The sequence below is a fragment of the Salmo salar genome, chromosome 12, assembly GCF_965601325.2.
Source record: "Salmo salar chromosome 12, fSalSal1, whole genome shotgun sequence".
In the NCBI taxonomy this organism is placed as follows: Eukaryota; Metazoa; Chordata; class Actinopteri; order Salmoniformes; family Salmonidae; genus Salmo; species Salmo salar.
The window spans coordinates 7,580,001-7,607,500 of NC_138302.1; the positions used below are offsets into that span (position 1 = coordinate 7,580,001).

At 41.6% G+C, this 27,500-nt stretch overlaps 1 protein-coding gene across 1 annotated transcript in view; it reads left to right on the forward strand.

The window, feature by feature from the left end:
• LOC145850448 (protein sidekick-1) overlaps nt 1-27,500 on the forward strand; it is a 340,167-nt gene that overhangs the window by 149,770 nt on the left and 162,897 nt on the right. Inside the window, exons 2-4 of the mRNA XM_082958398.1 lie at nt 4,952-5,108; nt 14,034-14,140; nt 14,531-14,678. Coding sequence (XP_082814524.1) covers nt 4,952-5,108; nt 14,034-14,140; nt 14,531-14,678 — 412 coding nt within the window. The remainder of the gene's footprint in view (nt 1-4,951; nt 5,109-14,033; nt 14,141-14,530; nt 14,679-27,500) is intronic.

Here is a 27,500-nt window from a genome sequence, read left to right on the forward strand (position 1 = left end):
AATGAATAACTTAATGTTGTTTACCTTGTCCCAGACCTTAACCCTTAACTTTACCATTCAGAATGAATAACTTAATGTTGTTTACCTTGTCCCAGACCTTAACCCTTAACTTTACCATTCAGAATGAATAACTTAATGTTGTTTACATCCAAACCAAATTTGATAAAATTGTGAGATCTTGTTGATAGACCCGTTCATCCTGCTAGCAGGGGGGTTCCTGTGGGATTAATGTGTGTAGGTGTGTGGTGTGTGTGTGTGTGTGTGTGTGTGTGTGTGTGTGTGTGTGTGTGTGTGTGTGTGTGGTGTGTGTGTGTGTGTGTGTGTGTGTGTGTGTGTGTGTGTGTGTGTGTGTGTGTAAGGTATGAGGGATGGCTTTGATTAAGAATGCAGAATATATCTCAGCCACTCCACCTCCACCTGTTCCTGTAGTGTCTGTCAGTTCCTGTAGTGTTTGTCAGTTCCTGTAGTGTCTGTCAGTTCCTGTACTGTCTGTCAGTTCCTGTAGTGTCTGTCAGTTCCTGTAGTGTTTGTCAGTTCCTGTAGTGTCTGTCAGTTCCTGTAGTGTCTGTCAGATCCTGTACTGTCTGTCAGTTCCTGTACTGTCTGTCAGTTCCTGTAGTGTCTGTCAGTTCCTGTAGTGTTTGTCAGTTCCTGTAGTGTCTGTCAGTTCCTGTAGTGTCTGTCAGTTCCTGTAGTGTCTGTCAGTTCCTGTACTGTCTGTCAGTTCCTGTAGTGTCTGTCAGTTCCTGTAGTGTCTGTCAGTTCCTGTAGTGTCTGTCAGTTCCTGTACTGTCTGTCAGTTCCTGTAGTGTCTGTCAGTTCCTGTAGTGTCTGTCAGTTCCTGTAGTGTCTGTCAGTTCCTGTACTGTCTGTCAGTTCCTGTAGTGTCTGTCAGTTCCTGTAGTGTCTGTCAGTTCCTGTACTGTCTGTCAGTTCCTGTAGTGTCTGTCAGCTGCCTGAACGCTCCCTGTTTGTTTGTGTTTCTGCTCCAGTGGAGGCTGCTAATAATGTCTGGAATGGACCAAATGGCATCAAACCCCTAGAAAACAATATGTTTGATGTATTTAGAATTTTGAACATTACAAACAGAAAACTATTTAGAGCTTTTTTTTACCTGTTTTTACCCACCTTAACCTTCCAAGACAATGTGCTGTAGGACGTTGGTACCCAGCCAGGCTCCAAGACAATGTGCTGTAGGACGTTGGTACCCAGCCAGGCTCCAAGACAATGTGCTGTAGGACGTTGGTACCCAGCCAGGCTCCAAGACAATGTGCTGTAGGACGTTGGTACCCAGCCAGGCTCCAAGACAATGTGCTGTAGGACGTTGGTACCCAGCCAGGCTCCAAGACAATGTGCTGTAGGACGTTGGTACCCAGCCAGGCTCCAAGACAATGTGCTGTAGGACGTTGGTACCCAGCCAGGCTCCAAGACAATGTGCTGTAGGACGTTGGTACCCAGCCAGGCTCCAAGACAATGTGCTGTAGGATGTTGGTACCCAGCCAGGCTCCAAGACAATGTGCTGTAGGACGTTGGTACCCAGCCAGGCTCCAAGACAATGTTCTGTAGGACGTTGGTACCCAGCCAGGCTCCAAGACAATGTGCTGTAGGACGTTGGTACCCAGCCAGGCTCCAAGACAATGTGCTGTAGGACGTTGGTACCCAGCCAGGCTCCAAGACAATGTGCTGTAGGACGTTGGTACCCAGCCAGGCTCCAAGACAATGTGCTGTAGGATGTTGGTACCCAGCCAGGCTCCAAGACAATGTGCTGTAGGACGTTGGTACCCAGCCAGGCTCCAAGACAATGTTCTGTAGGACGTTGGTACCCAGCCAGGCTCCAAGACAATGTGCTGTAGGATGTTGGTACCCAGCCAGGCTCCAAGACAATGTGCTGTAGGACGTTCGTACCCAGCTAGGCGCTAATGTGTGTCTCTCTCCACACTGTACTATAGGCCTACCGAAACACATTTCACAAACTGTAGGCCTACCGAAACACATTTCACAAACTGTAGGCCTACTGAAACACATTTCACAAACTGTAGGCCTACCGAAACACATTTCACAAACTGTAGGCCTACCGAAACACATTTCACAAACTGTAGGCCTACCGAAACACATTTCACAAACTGTAGGCCTACCGAAACACATTTCACAAACTATAGGTCTACCGAAACACATTTCACAAACTATAGGTCTACCTAAACTAATTTCACAAACTAGGTCTACCTAAACTAATTTCACAAACTAGGTCTACCGAAACTAATTTCACAAACTAGGTCTACCTAAACTAATTTCACAAACTAGGTCTACCTAAACTAATTTCACAAACTAGGTCTACCGAAACTCATTTCACAAACTAGGTCTACCTAAACTAATTTCACAAACTAGGTCTACCGAAACTAATTTCACAAACTAGGTCTACCGAAACACATTTCACAAACTTCTAGATTTCTTTGTCGTATCTGGAAGAGCAGATTCTACTGTTTCTATGACATTTTCCTTTGTCAAATAACTGTCAAAATTCCAGAGGTGCAGCTCTCTATTTCCAAATGTCCCTTTTTCCCCAGAATATCCTCTCTGTCCATGTGTGATTATTCTGCCCATAGCATATATGTATTTATTACACTGTTACAATGTTGATGTGTCATTGGCTGGAAGTGTTTTTGAAAATAGGCAGTAGGCCTACGTTTTCCTCTAGAATTATCCAGAACATGTCCTTGACTCTAAACTAATAACTGTTGTTGTTATATGTTTCACCATTATTTCTCCATGCAATTCATACTTTATCTATCAGCACTATCTATCAACACTATCTATCAGCACTATCTAGCAACACTATCTATCAGCACTATCTATCAGCACTATCTATCAGCACTATCAACCCTATATATCAAAACTATCTATCAACACTATCTATCAGCACTATCTATCAACACTATCTATCAACACTATCTATCAGCACTATCTATCAACACTATCTATCAGCACTATCTATCAGCACTATCTATCAGCACTATCTATCAACACTATCTATCAGCACTATCTATCAGCACTATCTATCAGCACTATCTATCAACACTATCTATCAGCACTATCTATCAACCCTATATATCAACACTATCTATCAGCACTATCTATCAACACTATCTATCAACACTATCCATCAGCACTATCCATCAACACTATCTATCAGCACTATCTATCACCACTATCTATCACCACTATCTATCAACACTATCTATCACCACTATCTATCAGCACTATCTATCAACCCTATCTATCAGCACTATCTATCAACCCTATATATCAACACTATCTATCAGCACTATATATCAACACTATCTATCGGCACTATCTATCAACACTATCTATCAACACTATATATCAACACTATCTATTAACACTATCTATCAGCACTATCTATCAACACTATCTATCAGCACTATCTATCAACACTATCTATCAGCACTATCTATCAACCCTATCTATCGGCACTATCTATCAACACTATCTATCAACACTATCTATCAGCACTATCTATCAACACTATCTATCAACACTATATATCAACACTATATATCAACACTATCAACCCTATCTATCAGCACTATCTATCAGCACTATCTATCAGCACTATCTATCAACACTATCTATCAACACTATCTATCAACACTATATATCAACACTATCAACCCTATCTATCAGCACTATCTATCAACACTATCTATCAGCACTATCTATCAACACTATATATCAACACTATCTATCAACACTATCTATCAGCACTATCAACACTATCTATCAGCACTATCTATCAACACTATCTATCAACACTATCTATCAGCACTATCTATCAACACTATATATCAACACTATCTATCAGCACTATCTATCAGCACTATCTATCAGCACTATCTATCAGCACTATCTATCAACACTATCTATCAGCACTATCTATCAACACTATATATCAACACTATCTATCAGCACTATCTATCAACACTATATATCAACACTATCAACCCTATCTATCAGCACTATCTATCAGCACTATCTATCAACACTATATATCAACACTATCTATCAACACTATCTATCAACACTATATATCAACACTATCAACCCTATCTATCAGCACTATCTATCAACACTATCTATCAGCACTATCTATCAACACTATATATCAACACTATTTATCAACACTATATATCAACACTATCAACCCTATCTATCAGCACTATCTATCAGCACTATCTATCAACACTATCTATCAGCACTATCTATCAACACTATCTATCAACACTATCTATCAGCACTATCAACACTATCTATCAGCACTATCTATCAACACTATCTATCAACACTATCTATCAGCACTATCTATCAGCACTATCTATCAGCACTATCTATCAACACTCTCTATCAACACTATCAACACTATCTATCAACACTATCAACACTATCTATCAACACTCTCTATCAACACTATCAACACTATCTATCAACACTATCTATCAACACTATCTATCAGCACTATCTATATCAGCACTATCTATCAACACTATCTATCAGGCGTTGGTGCTTTATGTTTGCTGCACCTGGTGGGTTGATATGCATCTGATGCCTCAGAGGACCTCAACGTTCTCAACGTTCTCTAGTGGGAAGTTACGGGCTGAAAGGCCAAGCACTTCTAGTGTTAAGGGATATTGTGTGTAGATGGGCGAGGTATTTTTTTTAAATGAAGACATTTTTATTTTAGGGTCTAACACAACAAAATGTGGAAAAAGGTAAAAGGGTGGGAATATTTCTGAAGACACTGTACATATAACCTGTAGATTGTTTCATGTCCATGTTTTGACTTATAAATGATTTTAAATTCAAGCTGAATTAAATATTTATTCTCTCCTCTTCTCTCCTCCCGTCTCCCCTCCACCCCCCTCTTCTCATCCTCCAGATGTAGCTCCATATTTCCGTGTGACTCCAGGCCAGGTCCAGACCCATCTAGAGGGTAACAGGCTGGTACTGACCTGTCTGGCTGAAGGCTCCTGGCCTCTACAGTACCGATGGATCCTCAACAACACAGACATCACACACTTCTCTCCACTATACACGTAAATATACCTTAAATATACCTTATATAATATACTGTACCTCTCTACCTGCTTCTCTCCACTATACACGTAAATATACCTTAAATATACCTTATATAATATACTGTACCTCTCTACCTCCTTCTCTCCACTATAGATGTAGATATACCTATATATAATATACCAATCTCTATAGATATACCTATATATAATATACCTCTCCCTATAGATATACCTATATATAATATACCTATCTCTATAGATATACCTATATATAATATACCTATCTCTATAGATATACCTATATATAATATACCTATCTCTATAAATATACCTATATATAATATACCTCTCTCTATAGATATACCTATATATAATATACCTCTCTCTATAGATATACCTATATATAATATACCTCTCTCTATAGATATACCTTTATATAATATACCTCTCTCTATAGATATACCTTTATATAATATACCTCTCTCTATAGATATACCTATATATAATATACCTCTCTCTATAGATATACCTATATATAATATACCTCTCTCTATAGATATACCTTTATATAATATACCTATCTCTATAGATATACCTATATATAATATACCTCTCCCTATAGATATACCTATATATAATATACCTCTCTATAGATATACCTATATATAATATACCTCTCTCTATAGATATACCTATATATAATATACCTATCTCTATAGATATACCTATATATAATCTACCTCTCCCTATAGATATACCTATATATAATATACCTCTCTCTATAGATATACCTATATATAATATACCTCTCTCTATAGATATACCTATATATAATATACCTATCTCTATAGATATACCTATATATAATATACCTATCTCTATAGATATACCTATATATAATATACCTCTTCCTATAGATATACCTATATATAATATACCTATCTCTATAGATATACCTATATATAATATACCTCTCTATATAAATATACCTATATATAATATACCTATCTCTATAGATATACGTATATATAATATACCTCTCTCTATAGATATACCTATATATAATATACCTTTCTCTATAGATATACCTATATATAATATACCTTTCTCTATAGATATACCTTTATATAATATACCTCTCTATATTAATATACCTAAATATAATATACCTCTCTCTAGAAATATACCTATATATAATATAACTCTCTCTATAGATATACCTATATATAATATACCTCTCTCTATAGATATACCTATATATAATATACCTCTCTCTATAGATATACCTTTATATAATATACCTCTCTATATTAATATACCTAAATATAATATACCTCTCTCTATAGATATACCTATATATAATATACCTCTCTCTATAGATGTACCTATATATAATATACCTCTATCTATTAATGTACCTATATATAATATACCTTTCTCTATACATGTACCTATATATAATATACCTCTATCTATTAATATACCTATATACAATATACCTCTCTCTAATTAATATACCCATATATAATATACCTTTCTCTATACATTTACCTATATATAATATACCTCTCTCTATTAATGTACCTATGTATAATATGCCTATATATAATATGCCTATATATTTAAAATACTTATATATAATATACCTATATATAATATGCCCATATACAACATACCTATAGATAATATACCTATATATAATATGCCTATATATAATATATCTATATATAATATTCCTATATATAATATGCCTATATATTTAATATACTTATATATAATATACCTATATATAATATACCTATATGTAATATACCTATATATGATATACCTATATATGATATACCTATATATGATATGCCTATATATAATATGCCTATACATAATATACCTATACTTAATATACCTATATTTAATATGCCTATCTATAATATACCTATATATTTAATATACCTATATTTAATATGCCTACTGTGGGGGGGAAAAGTATTTGATCCCCTGCTGATTTTGTTCATTTTCCCACTTACAAAGAAATGATCAGTCTATAATTTTAATGGTAGCTTTATTTGAACAGTGAGAGACAGAATAACAACAAAAAAATCCAGAAAAATGCATGTCAAAAATGTTATAAAATGATTTGCATTTTAATGGGGGAAATAAGTATTTGACCCCTCTGCAAAACATGACTTAGTACTTGGTGGCAAAACCCTTGTTGGCAATCACAGAGGTCAGACGTTTCTTGTAGTTGGCCACCAGGTTTGCACACATCTCTGGAGAGATTTTGTCCCACTCCTCTTCTCCAAGTCATTAAAGTTTCGAGGCTGACGTTTGGCAACTCGAACCTTCAGCTCCCTCCACAGATTTTCTATGGGATTAAGGTCTGGAGACTGGCTAGGCCACTCCAGGACCTTAATGTGCTTCTTCTTGAGCCACTCCTTTGTTGCCTTGGCCGTGTGTTTTGGGTCATTGTCATGCTGGAATACCCATCCACGACCCATTTTCAATGCCCTGGCTGAGGGAAGGATGTTCTCACCCAAGATTAGACGGTACATGGCCCCGTCCATCGTCCCTTTGATGCGGTGAAGTTGTCCTGTCCCCTTAGCAGAAAAACACCCCCAAAGCATAATGTTTCCACCTCCATGTTTAACGGTGGAGATGGTGTTCTTGGGGTCATAGGCAGCATTCCTCCTCCTCCAAACACGGCGAGTTGAGTTGATGCCAAAGAGCTCCATTTTGGTCTCATCTGACCACAACACTTTCACCAGTTGTCCTCTGAATCATTCAGATGTTCATTGGCAAACTTCAGACGGGCATGTATATGTGCTTTCTTGAGCAAGGGGACCTTGAGGGCGCTGCAGGATTGCAGTCCTTCACGGCGTAGTGTGTTACCAATTGTTTTCTTGGTGACTATGGTCCCAGCTGCCTTGAGATCATTGACAAGGTCCTCCCGTGTAGTTCTGGGCTGATTCCTCACCGTTCTCATGATCATTGCAACTCCACGAGGTGAGATCTTGCATGGAGCCCCAGGCCGAGGGAGATTGACAGTTCTTTTGTGTTTCTTCCATTTGCAAATAATCGCATCAAATGTTGTCACCTTCTCACCAAGCTGCTTGGCGATGGTCTTGTAGCCCATTCCAGCATTGTGTAGGTCTACAATCTTGTCCCTGACATCCTTGGAGAGCTCTTTGGTCTTGGCCATGGTGGAGAGTTTGGAATCTGATTGATTGATTGCTTCTGTGGACAGGTGTCTTTTTTACAGGTAACAAGCTGCAGTTAGGAGCACTCCCTTTAAGAGTGTGCTCCTAATCTCAGCTTGTTACCTGTATAAAAGACACCTGGGAGCCAGAAATCTTTCTGATTGAGAGGGGGTCAAATACTTATTTCCCTCATTAAAATGCAAATCAATTTATAACATTTTTGACATGCGTTTTTCTGGATTTGTTTGTTGTTATTCTGTCTCTCACTGTTCAAATAAACCTACCATTAAAATTATAGACTGATCATTTCTTTGTCAGTGGGCAAACATACAAAATCAGCAGGGGATCAAATACTTTCTTCCCCCACTGTATATATAATATGCCTCTCTCTACCCGTAAATGTCTTCTTCATACTTTATTTTACTAACTTGAGAAACCTGAGAGCAACTTTTGTCTGATGTCAATGTGCATGATTGACTCAGATGTCTGTGGTAGTGTGTATATCAGCAGTCAGCATTCATCCTGTACTCTCCATGTCATCCTCCTGTCTTCCCCTCTCTCCCCGGAGTGGTAAACATGATCTATCAGATAATAATATATACATGAAGATATTTCTCTATATATAATGTGTTGTGGGATGTATAATAATATCTATATATATGAACACTCTCCTGTCTGTCTCAGCTCTCACACACTCTGAGCTTTTATCTCTTTCCTCATGGAGTGTTGACATGAGACGAGACAATGTGTTAAAAGGCGAAGGTAGACAGAAGGCAGATGCAGGGCAATAACTGCTGCTAGAACAAAGTCTAAGACAAACACAATTCCAGACACACTCCTGCCTGCACTCACACATACAGACGGACACACACCACTGCAAACTCAAAGACTGACTCTTCAACTCCAGCGAGGTCTGGGTGTTGTTGACTAAGCTTCCCTCTCTCATTTACACTACAGGAGGGTTTGGGGGATCGATAGGACCACCACGATGTCTGGGTGTTGTTGACTAAGCTTCCCTCTCTCATTTACACTACAGGAGGGTTTGGGGGATCGATAGGACCACCACGATGTCTGGGTGTTGTTGACTAAGCTTCCCTCTCTCATTTACACTACAGGAGGGTTTGGGGGATCGATAGGACCACCACGATGTCTGGGTGTTGTTGACTAAGCTTCCCTCTCTCATTTACACTACAGGAGGGTTTGGGGGATCGATAGGACCACCACGATGTCTGGGTGTTGTTGACTAAGCTTCCCTCGCTCCAATCGTGCTGTGATACATTACTGCTTTTTACATCACTCACCCATAGAGTATGGAACATACACACAAAGAGAGAGAGAGATGGAGAGAGATTGAGAGAGAGAGAGAGAGAGAGATGAAGAGAGAGAGAGATGAAGAGAGAGAGAGATGGAGAGAGAGAGATGGAGAGAGAGAGAGATGAAGAGAGAGAGAGATGGAGAGAGAGAGAGATAGAGAGATTGAGAGAGAGAGAGAGAGAGAGATGAAGAGAGAGAGAGATGAAGAGAGAGAGAGATGGAGAGAGAGAGAGATGGAGAGAGAGAGAGATGAAGAGAGAGAGAGATGGAGAGAGAGAGAGATGGAGAGAGAGAAGAGGGAGGGGAGAGGGAAGAGGGACAGAGAGAGAGAGAGAGAGAGGGGGAAGAGGGACAGAGAGAGAGAGAGAGAGAGAGAGAGAGAGAGATAGAAAGAGAGAGAAAGGGGAGAGAGAGAGATGGAAAGAGAATGCACACACACCCTTTCTCTCTGTTTCTGCGGGGGAATGACCCAGCAGTTTGTAGCCATGTATTGATTGAGATGGTAAGTGGTATTCTGTATCGGACGTTAGAACAACAACACAATGACGCTGGGTGTATTATGATGTCACGGCTGTTTCAGGACTTTTCAAAGTTAAGGCCCAAATTGTGTTGGAAATGTTTAGAAAACATCTGTTTGGGGATGTAAGAGGACCTATTTGGGAATTAAGGATGGCTTTAGATTGACCATTTTAGGATAGAGTTAGTTTCAAAATATTATGACTATGTTAGTTTGACAATGTTAGGTTAGAGTTAGTTAGATAATATTATGACTATGTTAGTTTTACAATGTTAGGTTAGAATTAGTTACAAAATATTATGACTACGTTAGTTTGACAATGTTAGGTTAGAGTTAGTTAGATAATATTATGATATAGTTAGTTAGACAATGTTAGAATAGAGTTAGTTAGATAATATTATGATATACATAGTTTGACAATGTTAGGTTAGAATTAGTTACAAAATATTATGACTATGTTAGTTTGACAATGTTAGAATAGAGTTAGTTAGATAATATTATGATATACTTAGTTTGACAATGTTAGGTTATAATTAGTTTCAAAATATTATGACTATGTTAGTTTGACAATGTTAGAATAGAGTTAGTTAGACAATGTTAGAATAGAGTTAGTTTGACAATATTATGACTCTGTTAGTTTGACAATGTTAGGTTAGAGTTAGTTAGATAATATTATGATATAGTTAGTTAGACAATGTTAGAATAGAGTTAGTTTGATAATGTTATGATATAGTTAGTTAGACAATGTTAGAATAGAGTTAGTTTGACAATGTTAGGATAGTAAGTTAGACAGTTTTTAAGGATAGAATTGACAATGTTTGGGCATATTGTCACAACAGCCCAGTTAGACAATGTTAAGATAGAGTTAGTTTGACAATGTTATGATATAGTTAGTTTGACAATGTTATGATATAGTTAGTTTGACAATGTTAGAATATAGTTAGTTTGACAATGTTAGGATAGAGTTAGTTAAACAATGTTAGAATAGAGTTAGCTTGACAATGTTAGGATAGAGTTAGTTAGACAATGTTAGAATAGAGTTAGTTAGACAATGTTAGAATAGAGTTAGTTTGACAATGTTAGGATAGAGTTAGTTTGACAATATTGTGACTATGTTAGTTTGACAATGCTAGGTTAGAGTTAGTTACAAAATATTATGACTATGTTAGTTTGACAATGTTAGGTTAGAATTAGTTACAAAATATTATGACTATGTTAGTTTGACAATGTTAGAATAGAGTTAGTTAGACAATGTTAGGATAGAGTTAGTTAAACAATGTTAGAATAGAGTTAGCTTGACAATGTTAGGATAGAGTTAGTTAGACAATGTTAGAATAGAGTTAGTTAGACAATGTTAGAATAGAGTTAGTTTGACAATGTTAGGATAGAGTTAGTTTGACAATATTGTGACTATGTTAGTTTGACAATGCTAGGTTAGAGTTAGTTACAAAATATTATGACTATGTTAGTTTGACAATGTTAGGTTAGAATTAGTTACAAAATATTATGACTATGTTAGTTTGACAATGTTAGAATAGAGTTAGTTAGACAATGTTAGAATAGAGTTAGCTTGACAATGTTAGGATAGGGTAGTTAGACAATGTTAGGATAGAGTTAGTTAAACAATGTTAGAATAGAGTTAGCTTGACAATGTTAGGATAGGGTAGTTAGACAATGTTAGGATAGAGTTAGTTAAACAATGTTAGAATGGAGTTAGCTTGACAATGTTAGGATAGGGTAGTTAGACAATGTTAGGATAGAGTTAGTTTGACAATGTTATGATATAGTTAGACAATGTTAGAATAGAGTTAGTTAGACAATGTTAGGATACAGTTAGACAGTTGTAGGATAGAATTGACAATGTATGGCCACAACAGCCCAGTTCAACAGCAGTGTAATGATTGTAATGAACTGTCAGTAGAGATGCTGTTCCTCCAGTGATGCTCCAGTCTGAAGCTGATACATCACTGTGTCTGTTGTTGACAACATCACAAGGACATGCTGGCTGGAATATTTGGCTGTGTGTGTGTGTTTGGCTGTGTGTGTTTGTTGGTGTGTGTGTGTGTTTGGCTGTGTGTGTTTGTTGGTGTGTGTGTGTGTTTGGCTGTGTGTGTTTGTTGGTGTGTGTGTGTGTTTGGCTGTGTGTGTTTGTTGGTGTGTGTGTGTGTTTGGCTGTGTGTGTTTGGCTGTGTGTGTTTGGCTGTGTGTGTGTGTTTGGCTGTGTGTGTTTGTTGGTGTGTGTGTGTGTTTGGCTGTGTGTGTTTGTTGGTGTGTGTGTGTGTTTGGCTGTGTGTGTTTGTTGGTGTGTGTGTGTGTTTGGCTGTGTGTGTTTGTTGGTGTGTGTGAATGTGTTTGGCTGTGTGTGTTTGTTGGTGTGTGTGTGTGTTTGGCTGTGTGTGTTTGTTGGTGTGTGTGTGTGTTTGGCTGTGTGTGTTTGTTGGTGTGTGTGTGTGTTTGGCTGTGTGTGTTTGTTGGTGTGTGTGTGTGTTTGGCTGTGTGTGTTTGTTGGTGTGTGTGTGTGTTTGGCTGTGTGTGTTTGTTGGTGTGTGTGTGTGTTTGGCTGTGTGTGTTTGTTGGTGTGTGTGTGTGTGTGTTTGGCTGTGTGTGTTTGTTGGTGTGTGTGTGTGTGTGTTTGGCTGTGTGTGTTTGTTGGTGTGTGTGTGTGTTTGGCTGTGTGTGTTTGTTGGTGTGTGTGTGTGTGTGTGTGTGTGTGTGTGTGTGTGTGTGTGTGTGTGTGTGTGTTTGTTGGTGTGTGTGTGTGTTTCATCCAGGTTGGATGTAATGGGGTTTTAATGGGCAGTGCCACTCTAATGGGCAACCTGGCATCGGGCAGTAGACACACACACACACACACACACACACACACACACACACACACACACACACACACACACACACACACACACACACACACACACACACACACACACACACACACACACACACACACACACACACACACACACACACACACACCACAGACACACACGTACACACCTCCGCATCCCCATCTGTCCCTCTTTAGGAGTACAGTTCACACATTCTCTCCTCTTCCTCTCTTCTCTTTCTCTCTTCTCTTTCTCTCTATGTCTGTCTGCTCCAAGGTCATACACATCACCATTCCAGTCTTTTTCACCTATTTCTCTCTCTCTATTTCTCTGTCTCCAATCACAACACAATACACTATAACTCCCTCCTAACTGTAGAGTATAATTCTCTCTGTCTCCCCTCACAACACAACACAATACACTATAACTCCCTCCTAACTGTAGAGTATAATTCTCTCTGTCTCCCCTCACAACACAATACACTATAACTCCCTCCTAACTGTAGAGTATAATTCTCTCTGTCTCCCCTCACAACACAATACACTATAACTCCCTCCTAACTGTAGAGTATAATTCTCTCTGTCTCCCCTCACAACACAATACACTATAACTCCCTCCTAACTGTAGAGTATAATTCTCTCTGTCTCCCCTCACAACACAACACACTATAACTCCCTCCTAACTGTAGAGTATAATTCTCTCTGTCTCCTCTCACAACACAATACACTATAACTCCCTCCTAACTGTAGAGTATAATTCTCTCTTCCTCTCTTCCTGTAGATTATACCTCTTGCTCTTCTCTCTCTGTCTTCTCTCTCTCTCTCTCGCTCTCTCTTTCTCTCCCTCTCTCTCCCTCTCTCTCTCTCTCTCTCTCACTCACTCACTCACTCACTCACTCACTCACTCACTCACTCACTCACTCACTCACTCACTCACTCACTCACTCACTCATTCACTCACTCACTCACTCACTCACTCACTCACTCACTCACTCACTCACTCTCTTCACCCAGTCCTCTCTCTCGCTAGGTATGTTGTCCCAGAGGTAATGACACTGTGGTGTTTCACCCAGTCCTCTCTCTTTCTCTAGGTATGTTATCCCAGAGGTCAGGAGGTCAGATGCTGGGGTGTATCAGTGTGTGGTCAGGAACAGAATGGGAGCCCTGTTACAGAGGAGATCTGAGTTGCAGGTCGCCTGTAAGTACACACACACACCTCTCTCTCTTTCTCTCTTTCTCTCTCTCTTTATATTTATCTCTCTTTATCTCTACTCTCTCTCTATCGCTCTCGCTCTCTCTTTATCTCTGCATCTCTCTTTATCTCTCTCTTTATCTCTCTTTATCTCTCTCTCTGCATCTCTCTCTTTATCTCTCTCTCTCTTATCTCTCTCTCTCTTTATCTCTCTCTCTCTTTATCTCTCTCTATCTCTATCGCTCTCGCTCTCTCTTAGTCTCTATCTCTCTCTCTATCGCTCTTGCTCTCTATCTCTGCATCTCTCTTTACCTCTCTCTTTATCTCTCTCTCTTTATCTCTCTCTCTTTATCTCTCTCTCTCTCTTTATCTCTCTCTCTCTCTTTATCTCTCTAGTCATGGGTATCTTTTCTGGTGAGGAGCAGCGTCGTACGGTCAGTGTTGGTCGAGCTGCGGTCCTGAACACTCCAACCGTCAGCTGCTTCCCGAGACCGCAGGTCACCTGGTACAGAGACGGTCACAAGATAATCCCCAGCAACAGAGTGTGAGTACCACTACTAACTTAAACCACAATGTTCTAGTAATGCTCAAATAATGGTCAAAACACATTTTCTATTCACCATGTTAGTCAGGTAAAAAAATAACTCAATGAAGAGTCAGAGGTCAACACTTTGTGGTCTGAATGTGATTCAGTAACATATTGTTTGTAGCAGGGTTGGGACGTATCCACATTCTAACATTGTTAGTAGCAGGGTGGGGCCGTATCCACATTCTAACATTGTTAGTAGCAGGGTGGGGCCGTATCCACATTCTAACATTGTTAGTTGCAGGGTTGGGCCGTATCCACATTCTAACATTGTTAGTAGCAGGGTTGGGACGTATCCACATTCTAACATTGTTAGTAGCAGGGTTGGGACGTATCCACATTCTAACATTGTTAGGAGCAGGGTGGGGCCGTATCCACATTCTAACATTGTTAGTAGCAGGGTTGGGCCGTATCCACATTCTAACATTGTTAATAGCAGGGTTGGGCCGTATCCACATTCTAACATTGTTAGTAGCAGGGTTGGGCCGTATCCACATTCTAACATTGTTAATAGCAGGGTTGGGCCGTATCCACATTCTAACATTGTTAATAGCAGGGTTGGGCCGTATCTACATTCTAACATTGTTAGTAGCAGGGTTGGGCCGTATCCACATTCTAACATTGTTAGTAGCAGGGTTGGGCCGTATCCACATTCTAACATTGTTAGTAGCAGGGTGGGGCCGTATCCACATTCTAACATTGTTAGTAGCAGGGTTGGGCCGTATCCACATTCTAACATTGTTAGTAGCAGGGTTGGGCCGTATCCACATTCTAACATTGTTAATAGCAGGGTTGGGCCGTATCCACATTCTAACATTGTTAATAGCAGGGTTGGGCCGTATCCACATTCTACCATTGTTAATAGCAGGGTTGGGCCGTATCCACATTCTAACATTGTCAGTAGCAGGGTTGGGCCGTATCCACATTCTAACATTGTTAATAGCAGGGTTGGGCCGTATCCACATTCTAACATTGTTAATAGCAGGGTTGGGTCGTATCCAACATAACTTCATTGCAAGGCCAGACAACCCAGTTCATACAGTTATACAACTATCTCAAAAGGCTACTCACACTCACACCAGGAGGGAGTTCATTGTCTCTGCTGTAATCAAGAAGCTGGAGGGGGTTGATTGTCTCTGCTGTAATCAAGAAGCTGGAGGGGGGTTGATTGTCTCTGCTGTAATCAAGAAGCTGGAGGGGGTTGATTGTCTCTGCTGTAATCAAGAAGTTAGAGGGGGTTGATTGTCTCTGCTGTAATCAAGAAGCTGGAGGGGGGTTGATTGTCTCTGAGGTAATCAAGAAGCTAGAGGGGGTTGATTGTCTCTGCTGTAATCAAGAAGCTAGAGTGGATTGAATGTCTCTGCTGTAATCAAGAAGCTAGAGGGGGTTGATTGTCTCTGCTGTAATCAAGAAGCTAGAGTGGATTGAATGTCTCTGCTGTAATCAAGAAGCTGGAGGGGGGTTGATTGTCTCTGCTGTAATCAAGAAGCTGGAGGGGGGTTGATTGTCTCTGCTGTAATCAAGAAGCTGGAGGGGGTTGATTGTCTCTGCTGTAATCAAGAAGCTAGAGGGGGTTGATTGTCTCTGCTGTAATCAAGAAGCTGGAGGGGGTTGATTGTCTCTGCTGTAATCAAGAAGCTGGAGGGGGGTTGATTGTCTCTGCTGTAATCAAGAAGCTGGAGGGGGGTTGATTGTCTCTGCTGTAATCAAGAAGCTGGAGGGGGGTTGATTGTCTCTGAGGTAATCAAGAAGCTAGAGGGGGTTGATTGTCTCTGCTGTAATCAAGAAGCTAGAGTGGATTGAATGTCTCTGCTGTAATCAAGAAGCTAGAGGGGGTTGATTGTCTCTGCTGTAATCAAGAAGCTAGAGTGGATTGAATGTCTCTGCTGTAATCAAGAAGCTGGAGGGGGGTTGATTGTCTCTGCTGTAATCAAGAAGCTGGAGGGGGGTTGATTGTCTCTGAGGTAATCAAGAAGCTAGAGGGGGTTGATTGTCTCTGAGGTAATCAAGAAGCTAGAGGGGGTTGATTGTCTCTGAGGTAATCAAGAAGCTAGAGGGGGGTTGATTGTCTCTGAGGTAATCAAGAAGCTAGAGGGGGTTGATTGTCTCTGAGGTAATCAAGAAGCTAGAGGGGGGTTGATTGTCTCTGAGGTAATCAAGAAGCTAGAGGGGGTTAATTGTCTCTGCTGTAATCAGGAAGCTGGAGTGGATTGAATGTCTCTGCTGTAATCAAGAAGCTGGAGGGGGGTTGATTGTCTCTGCTGTAATCAGGAAGCTAGAGGGAGTTGATTGTCTCTGCTGTAATCAGGAAGCTGGATCTTTTAAGCTAGACACTTAGCTTGAAAGTTAGCAAACCAAATGCATAGCTGGAGCCCTGAGCTGCATATCATTTATTAGATAGTTAATAACCTTTTACTGCAGCTGTAACTGGACTTTATTTATTACAATAACTCTGATACTAATCAACTGTACAAATAAAGTTCATCAAATGGATTACACTAATGTTTTAGTTCTAAGGGAAATTAAAATAGGCTTACGTTTTTTTCTTGGACTTTGTAGAATTATATAAAACATATCCTTCACTCTAAACAAATAACTATTGTCGTTCATTTTTTAAATTGATATACAGTATTTCCATAAATATTTCTTCATGCAATTAATTCATTACAATAGTTGATGCACTATTTGTCAAGCATTTATTTATCAAACATTTATCAAGCATTTATCATTTATTTATCAAGAATTTATTTATGATATTTTTATCATTTATTTATCAAGCATTTATTTATCAAGCATTTATTTATCAAACATTTATTCATAATTTATTTATGAAGCATCTATTTATCATTTATTTATCAAGCATTTATTTATCAAGCATTTATTTATCAAGCATTTATTTATCAAACATTTATTCATAATTTATTTATGAAGCATCTATTTATCATTTATTTATCAAGCATTTATTTATCATTTATTTATCAAGCATTGATTTAGTATTTATTTATAAAACATTTATTCATAATTTATTTATCAAGCATCTATTTAGCATTTATTTAGCATTTATTTATCAAGCATTTATTTATCAAGCATTTATAAAGCATGTATTTATCAAGCATGTTTTCGCACCTTGCAGGTGGATATGCATCTGATGTGTATACTAAAAGGGATGACCGGCAATGTTCTCTAGCGGGTACTGATATGCTGAAAGGCCAGGCGGTACTAGTGTTAACGGGTACTGATATGCTGAAAGGCCAGGCGGTACTAGTGTTAACGGGTACTGATATACTGAAAGACCAGGCGGTACTAGTGTTAACGGGTACTGATATACTGAAAGACCAGGCGGTACTAGTGTTAACGGGTACTGATATACTGAAAGGCCAGGCGGTACTAGTGTTAACGGGTACTGATATACTGAAAGGCCAGGCGGTACTAGTGTTAACGGGTACTGATATACTGAAAGGCCAGGCGGTACTAGTGTTAACGGGTACTGATATACTGAAAGGCCAGGCGGTACTAGTGTTAACGGGTACTGATATGCTGAAAGGCCATGCGGTACTAGTGTTAACGGGTACTGATATACTGAAAGGCCAGGCGGTACTAGTGTTAACGGGTACTGATATGCTGAAAGGCCAGGCGGTACTAGTGTTAACGGGTACTGATTTACTGAAAGGCCAGGCGGTACTAGTGTTAACGGGTACGGATATACTGAAAGGCCAGGCGGTACTAGTCTTAATCAGCGGTCAAAATCTACATCTGCAAAACCTTCGACAGTTAATCAGAATCCTAGGGTGGCACATTTTCTCCATTGAAGCTGTTTTGTGATATTTTCTGTCTTGTGCTGTGTCTGTGTGAGTCTGTGTGTCTGTGTGTTGACACCGTATGTGATTTCTCCCAGAAAAGAACAATTTACACCTTTCTTCTTCACACCTCACTTGTCTTAACACGACCTGCCTCTGTCTCTCCCTCTTCCTCCCTCTCTGTGTCTTTCTCCCTCTCCACTCTCATTTTGACATTTACATTTTAGTCATTTAGCAGACGCTCTTATCCAGAGCGACTTACAGTAGTGAATGCATACATTTCATACATTTTTTTTGCTTGCCCCCCGTGGGAATCGAACCCACAACCCTGATGTTGCAAACACCATGCTCTACCAACTGAGCTACAGGGAAGGCTCTCCCTCTCTCTTTCTCTCTTTCCCCCTTAACTCTTCTTCCCTCTCTTTCCCCCTCCACTCCACCTCTCTCTCTCTCTCTCTCTCTCTCTCTCTCTCTCTCTCTCTCTCTCTCTCTCCACTCTCCCTCCCTCTCTCTCTCTCCCCCTCTTTCTCTCTCTTTCTCTCTTTCCCCCTTCCCTCTCTCTCTCGCTCTCTCTCTCTTTCCCCCCCACTCTTCTTCTTTCTCTTCCTCCCTCCCCCCTCTCTCTCGCTCTCTCTCTCTCTTATCCCATCCACTCTCCCTCCCTGCCTCCCTGTCTCTCTCTCCCTCTTTCTCTCTCTTTCCCCCTCCACTCTCCCTCCCTCCTTCCTTCCCTCTCGCTCTCTCCCTCTTTCTCTCTCTTTCCCTCTTTCCCTCTCCACTCACCCTCCCTCTCTCCCCTCTTCATTTGTCCAACACTGTTTTAACAGGAGGAGGGATTCATTACTCACACGCATGTTTCACACATGTAGAAATGTGTTTTTTTACATATCCCCCCCTCCCTCTCTCCCTGAGACACCCTCAGAGAGTGGAGGCACGGCCAGGGATCATCCATTGTTGACGGCAACCCTGGAGCAATTAGAGCCTTGCTCAACAGCAGATCAGCAGACTTTTCACGTAGTCGGCGTGGGGATTCAATCTAGCAACCTTTCGGTTCGAGAAAGGGAGCAGGAACAGCAGGAGGTTTCTCGCTTTCTGAAGTTTGTGAGCAGATGTGTTCATATGGAGAGAGAGAGAGAGAGAGAGAGAGAGAGAGAGAGAGAGAGAGAGAGAGAGAGAGAGAGAGAGAGAGAGAGAGAGAGAGAGAGAGAGAGAGAGAGAGAGAGAGAGAGAGAAAGTCATTAAGAGATTCATTATTCAAAGAAATTACAAAATGTCTTCCAAATGTTAAAAACCCAGATGAAAAACTAAAAATATTCATGGGCAAAGGAGCAACAGCTCCTCTTGTAGACAAATATGTATTTGCCTGCCATAGCCTGAGGGACATTGAATAGTTACATTTGGTACACCTAGTGTCATAGCCCTAGCAGTCCTAGCTAGCAGGACATAGTATCAGAGCCCTAGCAGTCCTAGCTAGCAGCAGGACATAGTGTCAGAGCCCTAGCAGTCCTAGCTAGCAGGACATAGTGTCAGAGCCCTAGCAGTCCTAGCTAGCAGGACATAGTGTCAGAGCCCTAGCAGTCCTAGCTAGCAGGACATAGTGTCAGAGCCCTAGCAGTCCTAGCTAGCAGGACATAGTGTCAGAGCCCTAGCAGTCCTAGCTAGCAGGACATAGTGTCAGAGCCCTAGCAGTCCTAGCTAGCAGGACATAGTGTCAGAGCCCTAGCAGTCCTAGCTAGCAGGACATAGTATCAGAGCCCTAACAGTCCTAGCTAGCAGGACATAGTATCAGAGCCCTAGCAGTCCTAGCTAGCAGGACATAGTGTCAGAGCCCTAGCAGTCCTAGCTAGCAGGACATAGTATCAGAGCCCTAGCAGTCCTAGCTAGCAGGACATAGTGTCAGAGCCCTAGCAGTCCTAGCTAGCAGGACATAGTGTCAGAGCCCTAGCAGTCCTAGCTAGCAGGACATAGTGTCAGAGCCCTAACAGTCCTAGCTAGCAGGACATAGTATCAGAGCCCTAGCAGTCCTAGCTAGCAGGACATAGTGTCAGAGCCCTAGCAGTCCTAGCTAGCAGGACATAGTGTCAGAGCCCTAGCAGTCCTAGCTAGCAGGACATAGTGTCAGAGCCCTAGCAGTCCTAGCTAGCAGGACATAGTATCAGAGCCCTAACAGTCCTAGCTAGCAGGACATAGTATCAGAGCCCTAGCAGTCCTAGCTAGCAGGACATAGTGTCAGAGCCCTAGCAGTCCTAGCTAGCAGGACATAGTATCAGAGCCCTAGCAGTCCTAGCTAGCAGGACATAGTGTCAGAGCCCTAGCAGTCCTAGCTAGCAGGACATAGTGTCAGAGCCCTAGCAGTCCTAGCTAGCAGGACATAGTGTCAGAGCCCTAACAGTCCTAGCTAGCAGGACATAGTATCAGAGCCCTAGCAGTCCTAGCTAGCAGGACATAGTGTCAGAGCCCTAGCAGTCCTAGCTAGCAGGACATAGTGTCAGAGCCCTAGCAGTCCTAGCTAGCAGGACATAGTGTCAGAGCCCTAGCAGTCCTAGCTAGCAGGACATAGTGTCAGAGCCCTAGCAGTCCTAGCTAGCAGGACATAGTATCAGAGCCCTAACAGTCCTAGCTAGCAGGACATAGTGTCAGAGCCCTAGCAGTCCTAGCTAGCAGGACATAGTATCAGAGCCCTAACAGTCCTAGCTAGCAGGACATAGTGTCAGAGCCCTAGCAGTCCTAGCTAGCAGGACATAGTATCAGAGCCCTAACAGTCCTAGCTAGCAGCAGTAGAGTACATAGTCTTTTGTGATTTGAATCCAATCACTTACTGTTTCATCTTTTTAATAATAGAAAAAGAAACAAGAAAGAATGGATGCTTTTCCTTTTGATGACTGCTTGAACTCGCCATTTCTCAATTTGCCTTCCCCCTCTGTCCATCCCCCTCTCACTCCTTCTCCCTCTCTCCCCCTCGGCCAGTTAATTGAATTGCTTCTTTGGTCTTTTAATGTAGCGGAAAATAACTGATTGTGTTGATATTGTAACATGCGGTTCACCCTTCTAACCCTCCTCCCCTTTCTCTTCTTCGCCTCCTTTTTGATCTCTCTCTCGTTCTTCTCCTCTCGTAATCATTTTCCACTTTGACCTATACTCACTTTGGCTCCCTTTTCTCTGTCTTGTTGTCTGTCTTGTTGTAGGAGGTGGTGTCTGCCTTGTTGTAGGAGGTGGTGTCTGCCTTGTTGTAAGAGGTGGTGTCTGTCTTGTTGTAGAAGGTGGTGTCTGTCTTGTTGTAGGAGGTGTCTGTCTTGTTGTAAGAGGTGGTGTCTGTCTTGTTGTAGGAGGTGTTGTCTGTCTTGTTGTAGGAAGTGTTGTTTGTCTTGTTGTAAGAGGTGGTGTCTGTCTTGTTGTAGGAGGTGTTGTCTGTCTTGTTGTAGGAGTTATTGTCTGTCTTGTTGTAGGTGTTGTTGTCTGTCTTGTTGTAGGTGTTGTCTGTCTTGTTGTAGGAGATGTTATCTGTCTTGTTGTAGGGGGTGTTATCTGTCTTGTTGTAGGCGGTGTTATCTGTCTTGTTGTAGGGGGTGTTATCTGTCTTGTTGTAGGGGGTGTTATCTGTCTTGTTGTAGGGGGTGTTATCTGTCTTGTTGTAAGGGGTGTTATCTGTATTGTTGTAGGGGGTGTTATCTGTCTTGTTGTAGGGGGTGTTATCTGTATTGTTGTAGGGGTTGTTATCTGTCTTGTTGTAGGGGGTGTTATCTGTCTTGTTGTAGGGGGTGTTATCTGTCTTGTTGTAGGGGGTGTTATCTGTCTTGTTGTAGGGGGTGTTATCTGTCTTGTTGTAGGGGGTGTTATCTGTCTTGTTGTAGGGGGTGTTATCTGTCTTGTTGTAGGGGGTGTTATCTGTCTTGTTGTAGGGGGTGTTATCTGTCTTGTTGTAGGGGGTGTTATCTGTCTTGTTGTAGGGGGTGTTATCTGTCTTGTTGTAGGAGGTGTTATCTGTCTTGTTGTAGGGGGTGTTATCTGTCTTGTTGTAGGGGGTGTTATCTGTCTTGTTGTAGGGGGTGTTATCTGTCTTGTTGTAGGGGGTGTTATCTGTCTTGTTGTAGGGGGTGTTATCTGTCTTGTTGTAGGGGGTGTTATCTGTCTTGTTGTAGGGGGTGTTATCTGTCTTGTTGTAGGGGGTGTTATCTGTCTTGTTGTAGGGGGTGTTATCTGTCTTGTTGTAGGGGGTGTTATCTGTCTTGTTGTAGGGGGTGTTATCTGTCTTGTTGTAGGGGGTGTTATCTGTCTTGTTGTAGGGGGTGTTATCTGTCTTGTTGTAGGGGGTGTTATCTGTCTTGTTGTAGGGGGTGTTATCTGTCTTGTTGTAGGGGGTGTTATCTGTCTTGTTGTAGGGGGTGTTATCTGTCTTGTTGTAGGGGGTGTTATCTGTCTTGTTGTAGGGGGTGTTATCTGTCTTGTTGTAGGGGGTGTTATCTGTCTTGTTGTAGGGGGTGTTATCTGTCTTGTTGTAGGGGGTGTTATCTGTCTTGTTGTAGGGGGTGTTATCTGTCTTGTTGTAGGGGGTGTTATCTGTCTTGTTGTAGGGGGTGTTATCTGTCTTGTTGTAGGGGGTGTTATCTGTCTTGTTGTAGGGGGTGTTATCTGTCTTGTTGTAGGGGGTGTTATCTGTCTTGTTGTAGGGGGTGTTATCTGTCTTGTTGTAGGGGGTGTTATCTGTCTTGTTGTAGGGGGTGTTATCTGTCTTGTTGTAGGGGGTGTTATCTGTCTTGTTGTAGGGGGTGTTATCTGTCTTGTTGTAGGGGGTGTTATCTGTCTTGTTGTAGGGGGTGTTATCTGTCTTGTTGTAGGGGGTGTTATCTGTCTTGTTGTAGGGGGTGTTATCTGTCTTGTTGTAGGGGGTGTTATCTGTCTTGTTGTAGGGGGTGTTATCTGTCTTGTTGTAGGGGGTGTTATCTGTCTTGTTGTAGGGGGTGTTATCTGTCTTGTTGTAGGGGGTGTTATCTGTCTTGTTGTAGGGGGTGTTATCTGTCTTGTTGTAGGGGGTGTTATCTGTCTTGTTGTAGGGGGTGTTATCTGTCTTGTTGTAGGGGGTGTTATCTGTCTTGTTGTAGGGGGTGTTAGTCTGTCTTGTTGTAGGGGGTGTTATCTGTCTTGTTGTAGGGGGTGTGTGATCTGTCTTGTTGTAGGGGGTGTTATCTGTCTTGTTGTAGGGGGTGTTATCTGTCTTGTTGTAGGGGGTGTTATCTGTCTTGTTGTAGGGGGTGTTATCTGTCTTGTTGTAGGAGGTGTTATCTGTCTTGTTGTAGGGGGTGTTATCTGTCTTGTTGTAGGAGGTGTTATCTGTCTTGTTGTAGGGGGTGTTATCTGTCTTGTTGTAGGGGGTGTTATCTGTCTTGTTGTAGGGGGTGTTATCTGTCTTGTTGTAGGGGGTGTTATCTGTCTTGTTGTAGGGGGTGTTATCTGTCTTGTTGTAGGGGGTGTTATCTGTCTTGTTGTAGGGGGTGTTATCTGTCTTGTTGTAGGGGGTGTTATCTGTCTTGTTGTAGGGGGTGTTATCTGTCTTGTTGTAGGGGGTGTTATCTGTCTTGTTGTAGGGGGTGTTATCTGTCTTGTTGTAGGGGGTGTTATCTGTCTTGTTGTAGGGGGTGTTATCTGTCTTGTTGTAGGGGGTGTTATCTGTCTTGTTGTAGGAGGTGTTATCTGTCTTGTTGTAGGGGGTGTTATCTGTCTTGTTGTAGGGGGTGTTATCTGTCTTGTTGTAGGGGGTGTTATCTGTCTTGTTGTAGGGGGTGTTATCTGTCTTGTTGTAGGGGGTGTTATCTGTCTTGTTGTAGGAGGTGTTATCTGTCTTGTTGTAGGGGGTGTTATCTGTCTTGTTGTAGGGGGTGTTATCTGTCTTGTTGTAGGGGGTGTTATCTGTCTTGTTGTAGGGGGTGTTATCTGTCTTGTTGTAGGGGGTGTTATCTGTCTTGTTGTAGGGGGTGTTATCTGTCTTGTTGTAGGGGGTGTTATCTGTCTTGTTGTAGGGGGTGTTATCTGTCTTGTTGTAGGGGGTGTTATCTGTCTTGTTGTAGGGGGTGTTATCTGTCTTGTTGTAGGGGGTGTTATCTGTCTTGTTGTAGGGGGTGTTATCTGTCTTGTTGTAGGGGGTGTTATCTGTCTTGTTGTAGGGGGTGTTATCTGTCTTGTTGTAGGGGGTGTTATCTGTCTTGTTGTAGGGGGTGTTATCTGTCTTGTTGTAGGGGGTGTTATCTGTCTTGTTGTAGGGGGTGTTATCTGTCTTGTTGTAGGGGGTGTTATCTGTCTTGTTGTAGGGGGTGTTATCTGTCTTGTTGTAGGGGGTGTTATCTGTCTTGTTGTAGGGGGTGTTATCTGTCTTGTTGTAGGGGGTGTTATCTGTCTTGTTGTAGGGGGTGTTATCTGTCTTGTTGTAGGGGGTGTTATCTGTCTTGTTGTAGGGGGTGTTATCTGTCTTGTTGTAGGGGGTGTTATCTGTCTTGTTGTAGGGGGTGTTATCTGTCTTGTTGTAGGGGGTGTTATCTGTCTTGTTGTAGGGGGTGTTATCTGTCTTGTTGTAGGGGGTGGTGTCTTGTTGTAGGAGGTGTTTCTGTCTTGTTGTAGGGGGTGTTGTCTGTCTTGTTGTAGGGGGTGTTATCTGTCTTGTTGTAGGAGGTGGTGTCTTGTTGTAGGGGGTGTTATCTGTCTTGTTGTAGGAGGTGGTGTCTTGTTGTAGGGGGTGTTATCTGTCTTGTTGTAGGGGGTGTTATCTGTCTTGTTGTAGGGGGTGTTATCTGTCTTGTTGTAGGAAGTGTCTGTCTTGTTGTAGGGGGTGTTATCTGTCTTGTTGTAGGAGGTGTTATCTGTCTTGTTGTAGGAAGTGTCTGTCTTGTTGTATGGGGTGTTATCTGTCTTGTTGTAGGAAGTGTCTGTCTTGTTGTAGGGGGTGTTATCTGTCTTGTTGTAGGGGGTGGTGTCTTGTTGTAGGAGGTGTTGTCTGTCTTGTTGTAGGAGATGTTGTCTGTCTTGTTGTAGGAGGTGTTATCTGTCTTGTTGTAGGAAGTGTCTGTCTTGTTGTAGGAAGTGTCTGTCTTGTTGTAGGGGGTGTTATCTGTCTTGTTGTAGGAGGTGTTATCTGTCTTGTTGTAGGGGTGTTATCTGTCTTGTTGTAGGGGGTGTTATCTGTCTTGTTGTAGGGGGTGTTATCTGTCTTGTTGTAGGAAGTGTCTGTCTTGTTGTAGGAAGTGTTGTCTGTCTTGTTGTAGGAGGTGGTGTTTTATCTTGTTGTAGGAAGTGTTGTCTGTCTTGTTGTAGGAGGTGGTGTTTTATCTTGTTGTAGGAGGTGGTGTCTTGTATCTTGTTGTAGGAAGTGTCTGTCTTGTTGTAGGAAGTGGTGTCTGTCTTGTTGTAGGAGGTGGTGTTTTATCTTGTTGTAAGAGGTGGTGTCTTGTTGTAGGGGGTGTTATCTGTATTGTTGTAGGAAGTGTCTGTCTTGTTGTAGGAAGTGTTGTCTGTCTTGTTGTAGGAGGTGGTGTTTTATCTTGTTGTAGGAGGTGGTGTCTTGTTGTAGGGGGTGTTATCTGTATTGTTGTAGGAAGTGTTGTCTGTCTTGTTGTAGGAGGTGGTGTTTTATCTTGTTGTAGGAAGTGTTGTCTGTCTTGTTGTAGGAGGTGGTGTTTTATCTTGTTGTAGGAGGTGGTGTCTTGTTGTAGGGGGTGTTATCTGTCTTGTTGTAGGAAGTGTTGTCTGTCTTGTTGTAGGAGGTGGTGTCTTGTTGTAGGAAGTGTTGTCTGTCTTGTTGTAGGAGGTGGTGTTTTATCTTGTTGTAGGAGGTGGTGTTTTATCTTGTTGTAGGAGGTGTTATCTGTATTGTTGTAGGAGGTGTTATCTGTATTGTTGTAGGAGGTGTTATCTGTCTTGTTGTAGGAAGTGTTGTCTGTCTTGTTGTAGGGGGTGTTATCTGTCTTGTTGTAGGGGGTGTTATCTGTCTTGTTGTAGGAAGTGGTGTCTGTCTTGTTGTAGGGGGTGTTTTCTGTCTTGTTGTAGGGGGTGTTATCTATCTTGTTGTAGGGGGTGTTGTCTGTCTTGTTGTAGGAGGTGTTATCTGTCTTGTTGTAGGAGGTGTTATCTGTCTTGTTGTAGGGGGTGTTGTCTGTCTTGTTGTAGGGGGTGTTGTCTGTCTTGTTGTAGGAGGTGTTATCTGTCTTGTTGTAGGGGGTGTTATCTGTCTTGTTGTAGGGGGTGTTATCTGTCTTGTTGTAGGGGGTGTTATCTGTCTTGTTGTAGGGGGTGTTATCTGTCTTGTTGTAGGGGGTGTTATCTGTCTTGTTGTAGGGGGTGTTATCTGTCTTGTTGTAGGCGGTGTTATCTGTCTTGTTGTAGGGGGTGTTATCTGTCTTGTTGTAGGGGGTGTTATCTGTCTTTTTGTAGGGGGTGTTAGTCTGTCTTGTTGTAGGGGGTGTTATCTGTCTTGTTGTAGGGGGTGTTATCTGTCTTGTTGTAGGGGGTGTTATCTGTCTTGTTGTAGGGGGTGTTATCTGTCTTGTTGTAGGGGGTGTTATCTGTCTTGTTGTAGGGGGTGTTATCTGTCTTGTTGTAGGGGGTGTTATCTGTCTTGTTGTAGGGGGTGTTATCTGTCTTGTTGTAGGGGGTGTTATCTGTCTTGTTGTAGGGGGTGTTATCTGTCTTGTTGTAGGGGGTGTTATCTGTCTTGTTGTAGGGGGTGTTATCTGTCTTGTTGTAGGGGGTGTTATCTGTCTTGTTGTAGGGGGTGTTATCTGTCTTGTTGTAGGGGGTGTTATCTGTCTTGTTGTAGGGGGTGTTATCTGTCTTGTTGTAGGGGGTGTTATCTGTCTTGTTGTAGGGGGTGTTATCTGTCTTGTTGTAGGGGGTGTTATCTGTCTTGTTGTAGGGGGTGTTATCTGTCTTGTTGTAGGGGGTGTTATCTGTCTTGTTGTAGGGGGTGTTATCTGTCTTGTTGTAGGGGGTGTTATCTGTC